Consider the following 12,704-nt stretch of genomic DNA (forward strand, 5'->3'; position numbering starts at 1 on the left):
TAATGTTGGTTGCTTGAATAGGCCATATTTTGTGTCTTCTTTTCTTGAGTGTGTCCAACAAGCAGAGCTCCCAAGGGGTTGAAAAATTCCAAAATCCCTTACAAAATTTTCTGGAGAAGAAAATAAATCTACAGTAGAGCATATTGCTTGATATACTGTTGAAATTGGGGAAGCAGCTTCTAATGAATATCTCAAGATGAGATACTTTCCTTCTTCTTTAACAAAAAATGCATTTACATGGTTCTCTAACTTGAGACCAAATTCTATTCATTCTTGGACGCAATTAGAGAGAAATTTTCATGATCAGTTTTTCCGAGGTGAATTGAAAGATAGTCTTACGGATTTATTCTCTGTCAAACGTGCAGAAGGAGAATCCATTGATACCTATTTGGCGCGGTTTAGAAACATGAGGAATAAATGTTTTACTCCGATTCCAGAATTTGAAGTTGTCAAAATGGCTACTAATGGGCTAGAATTCGGAGTTAGGAAGAAACTTGTTAATCAACATACTTTAGATCTTTCCCAATTAGCTGAGAGAGTAAGACAGATAGAACAAATTAAGAAAGAAAAAGAAAATTTTAAAAGGGGTTCAAAAAAGGTTGCATATGTTGATTGTTTTTCCGATAGTAGTGATTCAGATGAAAAAGAGATTTATATTGCCGAATTACGTAGGGGTCCTCCTTATGTATGCAAATCTTTGAAGCCTGTTAAAGGAAAGGAAAAAGTTTCTTCTTATTCTAAAGTTGAAAATAAGACTTATTCTTTTGATATTTCTAAGGCAGATCAAATATTTGAAGTTTTATTAAAAGATAAGCAGCTTATTTTACCTGAAGGAAAAAAGATGCCTACAACTGATGAAATAAAGAATAAGAAATTTTGTAAGTTTCATAAAGTATTTTCGCATACCACTAACAATTGCGTCCGTTTCAGGGATTTGATACAAAAAGCAATTGAGGAGGGAAGACTGAAGTTTGAGGATAAAACTACTATGAAGGTGGACACTGAACCATTTGCTGCTGACTCAAATTATGTTGAGCCATTCGATTTGTCAATCAACATGGTAGAAGTTGATGCCACGATGGTTAGTGCTAAAAATAAAAATAAAGACCTGAGAGTCTTTGAACAAGATAAGAAGCCAGTTTATCCTCGTCCTGGTGAGGATTTGTTAGATTTTTTGTTGAGAATTAAAGAATCTGACAGCACCATTGCCATGTGCCCAAAGTGCAATGCTGTTTTTGACAAGGAAGCTGTAAAAGAGTTTGAAAAGTACAAAGTTGAAGAGAAAGAAAAGGCTGAGTTGAGAAAGAAGATTGCTGAAAAAGAAAATGAAACTAACGAGCTAAAGCGAAAGATAGCCGAGGGAAAACAAAAGTTGGGCGGTCAAACTCCTTTGAACAAGTGCGTCAACAACACTGGAGTACAACCTGTCAACCAGAAGATGAAGACTGTAGTCATGATTGATGGAAGACCTGATGGATTTTCTCAAAAGACAAGAGTTCCTCCCACCAAAATCTCAAACAATAAATGGGTCCAGAATGTGAGAAATGTGCAGAATCAACCTACTGCTTTTGCAAGAGGAAAAAACAAATGAGTGAAGCCTAGACTTTTCAAGCCCAGGTACTATGAGTCTCAGTTATGGAACATGAATCATGCACAAGACGGAGGTAGTATATATATTCCAAAAAATGCGCCTATTCCCTCAAAGCCAATTTATTCTTGTTATAGTCCTAACATGCAGCAGGTTCCTAATTATTCTCCTTGGCCAAATTGTCAAAACATTCCCAAATATTCTCCTTTTACAACTTTTGAGCAGAAAGAGAATATGCCTGAGTATGTTCCTTTGGATCCATACAAGGGACACGGAGTAGATTTTCCTCCTTTGCCAACCATGGCCAAGTCTGTAGAAACAGGCAATTCTTCTAATCACCCTAAATGCAATAAAAATATCAAGAAGAATCTTGCTGGGAAGAGGGTGATGGTTGAAAACAAGGGAGAAAAGGATGAAGATTTAATTACTGATAATTTTGACACTGGTTTTGATGACAGCTTAGAAGCAATATTTGGTGTTAAGCAACCTATAGCTGTGGTGTCAATACTGCCTGAGGAGTATAGTCAAGTCCAGGAAGTAGAGTCATTAAAAGATGATTGTTATGATGTCTTTCCTGGAAGCGAATGTTTATTGCTAGACGACAATATGTGTGGTGGAGGATTATTTGAGAAGCCTACTGAAAATGATAAGGAACACTTGCGTCCATTGCATATCAAGGCTCATGTTGACGGAAGGATAGTCAATAAGATTTTGGTTGACGGGGGAGCTGCTGTTAATCTCATGCCTGAAAGAATTATGGGAAGGCTTGGAAAGACTGAAAAAGATCTGATTAAAAGTAGCATTGGGGTGACAGATTTTAACGGAAAGACTTCTTCTGTTAGAGGTGTGGTTCTGCTGTCAATTGAGGTTGGTTCTGTCAATAGGCCAACTCTATTTGTTGTGGTTCCTTCAAAGGCTGGTTTTAACTTGCTTTTGGGACGTGATTGGATTCATGGAATGGGTGCTATTCCATCAACTTTACATCAAAAATTAATTTTCTGGAATGAAGATGGAGGAGTGGAAGAAGTTCTTGCTGACAATAGTACTTGTTACTACGATGAGATGCATGTGGAGTTCAGGATGTATAATCCTAGAGTCAAGCCATTGACCGTTGACACCAATGCATTTAATACTAAAAATATTGAGATGTGCAAAATAGATATGAATGGTTTTATTTTGGTCCCTAAGGCCGGGGCGGATGCGGCCTCAGAAGAAACTTAGATGAGCTTGACGAGCCAACTGGCTCGGCTGTCAGCCTATATGGCAGACAGAGAAGGGTGCATTGACAGTGTACTTTATGATTGTATATATGATGATGGTCCTTTAGGTTTTGAAAAAAATAATAATACTGACACTGTAAAAAAGGTTGAAGTGCAGGATCCTTTGGAGGAAGTAGATATTGGTAACGGTGATTATCCTAGACCAACATATGTGAACAAGATGCTGCCTGATGATTTCAAAAAAGAAATGGTGGAGATTTTGAAGGAATATTGTGACTGTTTTGCATGGGATTATGCAGAGATGCCAGGCTTGAGTCGTGAATTGGTAGAACATCAATTGCCATTGAAAGCCAACGTTAAACCTATCAAGCAGCCACCAAGGAGATTTGCCCCTGAAGTCGTGCAGAAGATTAAAGAAGAGATTGAAAGACTTCTTAAGGCTAAGTTTATAAGAACAGCAAGGTATGTCAACTGGATTTCTAATATTGTCCCTGTCATGAAAAAGAATGGAAAATTAAGGGTTTGCATTGATTTTAGAGATTTAAATTCTGCAACACCAAAAGATGAATATCCAATGCCTATAGCTGATATGTTGATAGATTCTACTGCTGGTCATGAAATATTAAGTTTTATGGATGGATATTCAGGTTATAATCAAATATACATAGCTGAGGAAGATGTGTCAAAAATAGCATTTAGGTGTCCAGGTGCTTTAGGAACTTTTGAATGGGTTGTGATGCCATTTGGGTTAAAAAATGCTGGTGCAACTTATCAAAGGGCGATGAATAAAATTTTTCATGATTTTATTGGAAATTTTATGGAAATTTATGTTGATGATGTGGTTGTCAAATCAAACGCTAAAAAAGAGCATTTAGAAAATTTAAAGAAAGCATTTGAAAGAATGAGAAAGCATAAATTAAAAATGAATCCCTTAAAATGTGCCTTTGGTGTGAGTGCAGGAAATTTTCTTGGTTTCTTGGTGCAGAAAAAGTGATTGAAATTGACAGAAATAAGGCAAAGGCTATCTTAGAGGCTCCTCCTCCAGCTAACAAAAAGCAACTGCAAGCATTTTTAGGGAAGGTCAATTACCTCAGAAGGTTCATTTCCAATCTGTCAGGAAAAACCAAGGTTTTTGCGCCTCTGATCAAGTTGAAAAAAGAGGAAGAGTTCCAATGGAAAACAGAGCATCAAGAAGCTTTTGACAACATCAAGCAGTATTTGACTAATCCTCCTATTATGACACCTCCAAGGCATGGAGCACCTCTAAAATTTTATGTGTCAGCTTCTGAAGTAACAATTGGTGGAATGCTGGCTCAAGAAGATGAGAATGGTAACGAGAGAGTGATTTATTATCTAAGTCGAGTGCTAAATGATGTTGAGAGCCGTTATTCTCCAATTGAGAAACTTTGTTTAGCTTTATATTTTTCCTGTTTAAAACTTAAGTACTATCTAATTCCTAGGAATGTTTATGTAATTTCTCAGTTTGATGTTCTTAAATATATGTTGTCTTCTCCAATATTGCATGGTAGACTAGGAAAATGGATGCTAGCCTTAACGGAATTTTCTTTGCATTTTGTTCCTGCAAGAGCGGTTAAGGGTCAAGTTCTAGCCGATTTCTTGGTTGATCACCCTTGTATTGACATTGATGAGAATTCACTGAGTTTCGTTGGTTTGGTGCCTTGGAAATTGTATTTTGACGGTTCATGCCATAAGGGTGGTGTTGGTATAGGAATTTTAATTATTTCTCCAAGTGGTGAGCCAAGTAAATTCCTCTTTGAATTGAATTATTCATGTTCCAACAATGAGGCAGAGTATGAAGCATTAATAATGGGACTGGAATTATTATTAGAAAGAGGAGTTAAAAATGTAGAAATTTTTGGGGATTCACAGCTTGTAGTCCGTCAAGTATCACTCGAATATAGGTGTGTTAGTGAAAATTTAAGAAAGTACTTCAATGTGGCTATAGAGTTGTTGAGTAAATTTGATAATATCATTGTAAGGCATGTTCCAAGGGAGTTAAACCAAGAAGCAAATGAATTAGCTCAAATTGCTTCAAGATATAAGATCAAGCCCTCAACACTAGAAAAATTGGTAAGGATAAAAGACATATTTATGCCTTTGAGAGAAAGAGAAGTGTTGTCATTAGAAAAACTAGACCCAGAAGATTGGAGAGTACCAATTGTAGAATATTTAAAAAATCCAAGTCTTAGTGTCGATAGAAAACTTAAATATAGGGCTCAAAGTTATGTTCTAATAAGTAATGTCTTGTTTAAAAAATCTGTTGATGGGAACCTCTTGACATGTTTGGGAGAAAAAGAAGCGTACTTGGCTCTTGCTGAAGTGCATGAGGGAATTTGTGGCGCCCATCAATCAGGGAAAAAAATGAAATGGGTGATAAATAGGAGAAGATTATATTGGCCAACTATTCAAAGAGATTGTATAAACTATGCCAGGTCCTGTGAAGAATGCCAAAAACATGGAAGCCTTCAACATATTCCAGCGTCAGAACTGTATGTTATAATTAAGCCATGGCCATTTAGAGGTTGGGCTCTAGATCTTATTGGACAGATTCACCCACCGTCTTCTAAAGGTCATAAGTTCATTTTGGTTGGTGTGGATTATTTCTCTAAATGGGTAGAGGCTATCCCTCTAAGGGAGGTGACTCACAATGAAATAATAGATTTTATTGAGGAGCATATTGTGCATAGGTTTGGAATTCCTCAGTCTATTACCACTGATCAAGGAACCATGTTTATTGGGAAAAAGGTAATGGAATATGCCAAATCTAGGGATATAAAAATGCTTTCCTCTACACCATATTATGCCCAAGCCAATGGACAAGTGGAGGCAGCGAATAAAATTCTGATTGCATTAATTAAAAAACACATTGGAAGGCAGCCAAGAAATTGGCACCAAACTCTCAGTCAAGTTCTTTGGGCTTACCGAAATTCTCCAAGAGGATTTACTAGAACCACCCCGTATAAGTTAGTTTACGGTCATGATGCAGTGTTGCCAATTGATATTAATCTGTAAAGTATAAGGGTGGCTAGACAAGATGAGATACCAGTAGTGGATTATTGGGATTCTTTGTATGACGAGCTTAATGAACTAGATGACGAAAGGTTAAGAGTTTTAGAGCGGGTGATTCGACAAAAAGAGATTATGCCAAAATCATACAACCGCCGTGTTAAAGCAAAGACATTTGCAGTTGGAGATTTAGTGTGGAAAATAATCTTGCCTATAGAAAGAAAGTCGAAAACTTATGGTAAGTGGTCTCCAACTTGGGAAGGACCTTATGTAGTTGACAAAGTTTACCCTGGAAATGCCTATAAGATTATTGAAATCGGATCAGGAAGAAGAATTCCTTCAATAAATGGAAAATATTTAAAAGTATATAGGCCAGGCATACATGAGATAAACATTCCACATGTTTAAGGATACAAAAATATCCAGTTGAAGTGTCAAAGGAAAAAGTAAAGAGATAATTAATATTTGCAATTCAATTTGTAAAAGCTAACACGTCCTTGTGATTTCTTTGAATTGCAAAGTCTACTGACAGTGTAAAGCATTAAGCTTATGAGACAAATATGTGTCCAAAGCATCAGGTTTAAAATCTTGGACAAAAATAATCTCTCATTGACATTTGGGTATGTACTTCATAAATACAAGAGCCTAATTGACTTAGAAATTCTGTTGAGTCTATTAGCGCTTGGAGTCAAGACTATTGAAATGTTAGTGTGGAGATATTAACTATTGAGAATGTTAGTGTGGAGATATTAACTATTGAGAGTCAAGACTATTTCATACAAAAGAATAGACCCCATTGACAGTTCAACTAGTAATGTAAAAATTTTTTAGACTTAGAAATTCTGTTAAGTCTATTACTAGTAGGCATTTATTTTAAAAAAAAAAATAGCAAGTGTCCAATCTCCAAAGTAAGGATAAAAGTGCATTCAAAAGCGAATAATAAACAAAATTCTGAAGGTTCAAAAAGTAAAGATTGCAGACACATATTAAAATCATAAAGGTTCACACAAGAAATGCAAGACTAAGATTCAAAGATCTCCTTCAAGCGAATAACTTCAGCTTGGAGAGCGGTTTGGAAGTTTCTGGCTTCTTTGGCAGCTTCCTGTGCGGAGAGCATCTTCTCTTCAAGTGACTGTAGTGCTGCATTGCTACTGTCAAGCATGCTACTCGCTTTGGCAAATTGAGCCTCATTCTTTATCAAAGCAGCGTCCAGCCTACTTTTTGCTCCTCTCTTGACAGCCAGCTGTTGTTCTAAGTCTCGAATCTCTTCAGATAGCTCATGACCCCGATCTTTAGCTTTTGTAATATGGACAGCCAGGGTAGCTTTGACAGTCTCAAAAGAGGAGATGTCTTGTTTCAACTTAGAAAGAGATTCAGTTAGTTGTTGACACGATGAGATGGCTGCCTGAGAATCTGGAAATTTGGCATAAAGATCCTCATAGACCATCCGCAAGTGAGCCAACAAAGGATCAGTAGTCTCAGGATGTGGTGTAGTTGAAAAAGTTTGAAGAATATCAGAGAGCTGAGCCTTAAACTGCGGATCCGTAGCAAGTGTCAAAACAGGTTTGGATAGAATGACACTGAGTTGTTGGCTTAATGGAAGCAGGATGGAATTGTCAACAATCTTGGTTGTGGGAAGAGTAGTATGGGGCTGCTCTATTGAAGGGTGACTTTGAATGGTGGAACAAGATTCAACTATGGCCTTCTGTGTATCCATGCTACATGCATATGCTTCATTTAGACTTTCTAAATCAACCAATAAGTCATTCACCACATTAGGGGTCTGAGCATGGATGGAAGTGATGGGTATTTGTTTTTCTGACCGATCATTTGGGGGGAGTTCAGAAGCTTGAAGCTAGACAAAAATACAAAAGCAAATGTTAACATAAAACTAAGGAAGATACGAGGAGGAGATATCAACCATCAGGCTAAATGACATACCATACCTTATTTGCATTGGTTTTGGGCATAGGTCTATTAGATGTGGCAGCCATCATATTTTCAGTATTAGGCGCGATCAAAGAAATGGTAGGAGTCATAGTGACCTAAATCAAAAAGTAAAATGAGGACAAAGGTAATAAAAGGGGACTCAGCATGAGTATACCATCACCATGTAAGTTCTTTAAGATGATGTTATTTCAATGTGAAAATGTATAAGAATACCTGAGAAGCAAGCCGGTCACTGGCGCTAAGAGCATTGACATATTTTTCCAAAGAGAATTTACTGACTGATTCATCACTTGACGAGATGTTCTCGTTGTCCCTTTCATTGTGTTGAGAAATTACCGGTCCATCAAGATTGTCATTGGATGTATTTGATGCGTCATTCTTATCGTTACTACTTGAAGATACTGAAGCTTCAATTGGTTCAAGTCTTCTTTTTACCCGACGGTTTGAGCTATTAAAATTGCGTTTCTTTTTTCCTATAAGCCTACTAGAAGACCTTCTCAAAAGAGAATTTGCGGCAAGTGGGGTAGTTGTGTTCTCTGTAATAATAATAATAATAATAATAATAATAATAATAATAATAATAATAATAATAATAATAATAATAATTAAAACATGTGCCATTGTGATAGCCTTAGAAGACATTGTGCATGAAGAAAATGAATAGCAACAACACAGAGAGGACATGTTACTAATAGAGGAAATTACCTTAACTAATAATAATAATAATAAAATAAGCAAATAGTTTAGTGGTAATTACCCTTTTTTGCTCTTCTCACTTGTTGCATTACAAGAACAGTGGTCATCCTTTGACAGCAAGTATTGAAAGCAACTTCAATAGAGGAGTAATAGTTTTTCCACCAAAAAAAGAATGAATAGGTGGTCAATGGACAAGGCTTGAAAGGGAATAGGTGGAATTTATTTCTCCGTACAGCATTATCTTTCTGAATACGCAGCAGGTCTTCTAATGAAATAGTTTTGACATGCGAGGGTTGTGATTCTTGAAAATGATATGGAGACGGAATGGCCTGAGCTAACCCAAACTGTCGTGAAACTGCGTTTGGCATATAGACTGCTGTTCTTAGGTCATTTTCACCCGGGAATCCAGCAAAAAGTAATCGAGGAGTTAAAAACTGCGACCAAATAATGATGCTTTCTTTTTGTGTAACCCCAGCTGGGGTAAGAGATTGCGTCAACCATTCCGGACCAGTTTGACAATTAGCAAAAGGAGTCAAATTTATGTTGTGGTCTTTCTCTGGCAAGTAATAAAAAGTGCGAAAGAAGTATTTCATCTTGTCATGTGAGGGCATCAACCTATCAGGAAAGACTAAATTGAGCAAACGTTGTCCGGCAATCGCAGAATCTGTAAGACTTTTTTGGGTCGAACGCGGTTGTAGCTCGGATTCAAAAATAGCGGATAACCACAATTGAAAAAAACCAAACGGGACCATCGGCATTGGTGACTCTTTTCTTTTCCCTCATATGGGCTGTGATCCAATCTAGAGTGAGATATAGTCGAGCCAGGAACAATTTGGCCAAACATAGCTTTTTGCCTTCAGCTAACATAACGGCTAATGGGACATAGGCGATTTCAACTTGAATATTTTTGGCACAGAAAACAATGCCACTCAACCAATAGAGAAGGAAGGCTATGTGCTCATTATCAGAAACAGGTTCTCCATCTTGACCTCTGTTATTAAGAATGAAACTCTGATAAGTAGTGGAAGAAAGGTCAATGAAATACTTAACGCCTGTGGTTGACTGGGTAGTGGTTAAAATTTCCTCTCCCAAGGGAGATAGGCCGGTTATTGCAGCTACATCCAGAAGAGTAGGAGTAATCATACTATAAGGAGTGTGAAATGTATGAGAAGTCTCGTCCCAAAAGTACAATGCACCTCCCATTAATCCTGAATTAACAGTGTAGGTAATTTTACTAAGCTGAATCACGTCATATATCCCAATCTCTTTCCACAAGGTCGTCTTCTCAGTCTCAACCCTACTTAACCAAGCGTGGTAACCCTCAATGTTGGTCTTTGGAAGATTTCTGAATAGTCTGTTGTTGGAATCGAAGTAGCCAATGGGAATGGAGTCTTGAAAAGCAACGGGTCTTCTTTGAGGGTGACCAGGAAAAATATTTTTTTATCTTATTTGCCACTTCAAGAGAGATAATAGGACCAACAAAAGCTGAATCTATACCGTCAATGGTTAAAGAGAGTAGCACCTGAGATTCCCATGTCTTCGATTCTGAGGCCTCTGGTTCAGGAGCAAAATCCTTACCATTCTTGACAACAGGTTTATCGCAAGTGGCAGCTTTAGATGAAGAAGGAGGAATTGTTGACAGATGGTGACTTGAGGTTGCCATAACGATACAAATTGAAAATTTAAAATATTGAGTGCTAAGGTTATCAACGATCAACAAACAAGCTATAAAAAAAATGTTCTTCATAGTAAAATTCGAACATTCATAGTCATAAATAATATAAGGGATACCTTGCAAAAAGATAGAAAAGAAAAGATATTGGAAAAGAAAAGATAAGATAAAGATGGAAAAGAAAAGATATTGGAAAAGAAAAGATAGAGATAGAGCTAACAGTAAAACCTTACTTGGAATATTGGAAAATTAGGTATAATCAAACCTTTGTGAACAGAGAAGGCCAATCGTAACAGATAAAATTTGGGAGAGTACGTGGGGCGTACAGAGTTGAAGAAAAGTTTAACACTAGCGTATTATCTTTCTCACACGTACCACAAGAAGATAAGAGGACTGAGTAATTTCATTTTTGTTGAGCCAATTCAAATAAATAAACAAAACAACAACGAAAAAAAGGAGAAAGAGTACAATACGTACTCTCTAGATGGTGTTTCGAAATTTCATCCTTATCATCATTTATTATTATCATTTATATAAAAAAAAAGATTAACTAAATAAATAAACATACACTTGTATATACTTTCCTTATTATCATAAAAAACAATTTTTTTTTCACTTTCAATCCCTATATGACTTCAAGTGAAAATTTTTGGGGGGCATTATGTTAGACAAAATATTATTTTCATAAGAAAATTAAAAAAAGAAATAATTAGTTATTTGGTAATGTTCCTATATATAATATTTATATCTATTTTAAATTAAGTTAGATCATTTGATAGTTAGTTATTTATTTAAATTTTGAAATTAACATCAAGCAAGAAGTGCGGGAAACAGCTACAAGAAATTCAAATTTCCTGCAAGTGGTGTACAAAGAGTAACTGCCCATTGAGATTAGGCTGGTCTATAAATAGAGCTTTAGGAATACGTTGTAAGGAGTTCAGTTCTTCTTGGAAAACACTGAGAGACCCAAAACGCTCTCAGCCCCTTGGCATCACAGAGTAAAATTGGGAATCTTAAGTAATTCCTCTGAACTCAAACACTTGTACTTTGCTTTCTTTCAGTTTTTATTAATAAAATTTCTTTACTTTTACGTCTTTTTCTCTTTTACGTTCATGTTTCTTCTTTCATCTTCTTTTTAATTTCCTGTTTGTTTTAATTTCTGCATTTTACTTTGCCTCCGGCACCTTGTATGTTTTCCTTTTTATCTTTAATTTTACTTTCGAAACTACAATTGAGACTTTGAGACACCCATAAAAGGAGTCGTTTTCGCTCCTTGAATTAAGATTGTGAAACAAAACTCAAAAATTGTTGATTTATTTGTTGTTAACAATGTAACAAAAATTTGAGTAAAATAATTACATCTTACAAACTTTATACGTGCTTTTAAATGTTATTTTCCTTATTATTTTAGCAATTTGGTCCATCTTATATATCAATCATGGAGTTACCACAACTTTTATCACATTAGTGTCCCGATTGAACTACGATGATCACCATACTTATATACTCGACGAATATAGATCGAATTTGAATGAGAAAATTCAGAAATTACATGTGAAAATGATCTCATGCATACATATTTTCAACTAGTCTAACTTTAATAAACTTTATGAGATCATGAGTTAGAGTGAAAATAAAACTGAATACTTTATTTTTGTAGAAATATCTATATTCGTAAGTTTGTCTAAACCATATGAGCATCTAAATGTATACTCCCACTAAAACAACATATCATAAAATGATATAATACCAAGGTTGCGAGAACTGGACCGGTCAATAAACTGGTAAGACGATCGATTCACTAGTTTATTGGTCCGATTGGAATTCAACCGAAGTTTAACCGATTTAATTAAATATTAAATAAAATTATTAAAAATTCAATATATAATTTTAAATATTTAAATTCAATAATTTTAATCTAATAAAATTTAAAAATTCATACTTTTATATAATAAATTGTCCATAATTTATGAAAAAAAAATTCATAAATAACTTCAAATATCAAATATTATAACTAAAGTAGATAAAAAATATAATCATCCTTAAGTGTTTCAACAAAACTCTCACTATAGAAAAATGGAGCTGGTATTATTTATATAAACACCACATTTTATATCATTCATTTTATACAGAATTCACAATACAAGATAAAATGTTCAGTATCGTCGGATTTACCGTCGTCCCAGGGTTGACAGAATGACAGTATAAACTGTGCCAGAAACTTGTTACCAGCGAATTTTTTTGTCCGACGCTAATTATTGGCAAATTTTCCGTCGATATTTTCAATGAATTCGTCGAGACTGAGTTGACAATTATTGTTAGATTACGGATTAATCTGACGGTAGTATTTTTAATTTTTTTGGGCACTAATAAGCCATAATTAGTAGCCAAATTAAGTTAACAAAATTATTAGTAAAAATCTAAAATTAGGATAATCAACAAATTATTTTATTTAAAATAAATGTCTGAATACAAATTAATGTTATAGAAGTAGAGTACAATGAAGTAAACAAAGAAAAAAAAAATCGTAACCCCTACAAACCCCAATAAT

At 35.3% G+C, this 12,704-nt stretch overlaps 2 protein-coding genes and 1 pseudogene across 2 annotated transcripts; 1 reads left to right on the forward strand and 2 right to left on the reverse strand.

Annotated features, from left to right (window-relative positions):
* The first annotated feature begins 988 nt into the window (after positions 1 to 988).
* LOC148570099 (uncharacterized) lies at positions 989 to 2,809 on the forward strand (annotated as a pseudogene).
* A 4,047-nt stretch (positions 2,810 to 6,856) lies between these two features.
* Positions 6,857 to 8,588, reverse strand: LOC148570100 (uncharacterized). Its single transcript, XM_088508355.1, has 4 exons — positions 8,543 to 8,588; positions 7,999 to 8,321; positions 7,782 to 7,880; positions 6,857 to 7,690 (listed from the first exon to the last, which is right to left on the reverse strand). The coding sequence occupies exons 1-4, from the start codon at positions 8,586 to 8,588 to the stop codon at positions 6,857 to 6,859; spliced, it is 1,302 nt and encodes a 433-aa protein (XP_088364481.1).
* Positions 8,589 to 9,186: 598 nt separating this feature from the next.
* LOC148570101 (uncharacterized) lies at positions 9,187 to 10,144 on the reverse strand. Its single transcript, XM_088506841.1, has 2 exons — positions 9,979 to 10,144; positions 9,187 to 9,872 (listed from the first exon to the last, which is right to left on the reverse strand). Exons 1-2 carry the CDS (start codon positions 10,142 to 10,144, stop codon positions 9,187 to 9,189), a joined length of 852 nt encoding a protein of 283 aa, XP_088362967.1.
* Between the last annotated feature and the right edge of the window lie 2,560 nt (positions 10,145 to 12,704).

The sequence above is a fragment of the Arachis ipaensis genome, chromosome B3 (genome assembly GCF_059453495.1).
Source record: "Arachis ipaensis isolate K30076 ecotype BB chromosome B3, ASM5945349v1, whole genome shotgun sequence".
Taxonomy (NCBI): Eukaryota; Viridiplantae; Streptophyta; class Magnoliopsida; order Fabales; family Fabaceae; genus Arachis; species Arachis ipaensis.

Excerpts from the sequence above, each read along its gene's own strand:
- LOC148570100 (XM_088508355.1), bottom strand. The coding sequence starts at position 8,588 with ATGACCACTGTTCTTGTAATGCAACAAGTGAGAAGAGCAAAAAAGG. Across the intron at positions 7,881-7,998 it reads GTGACCGGCTTGCTTCTCAG|GTCACTATGACTCCTACCAT; the intron begins GTATTCTTATAC and ends TTTTTGATTTAG. Across the intron at positions 7,691-7,781 it reads CCAAAACCAATGCAAATAAG|CTTCAAGCTTCTGAACTCCC; the intron begins GTATGGTATGTC and ends ATTTTTGTCTAG.
- LOC148570101 (XM_088506841.1), bottom strand. The coding sequence starts at position 10,144 with ATGGCAACCTCAAGTCACCATCTGTCAACAATTCCTCCTTCTTCATCT. Across the intron at positions 9,873-9,978 it reads ACTCTCTTTAACCATTGACG|ACTCCATTCCCATTGGCTAC; the intron begins GTATAGATTCAG and ends TTGCTTTTCAAG.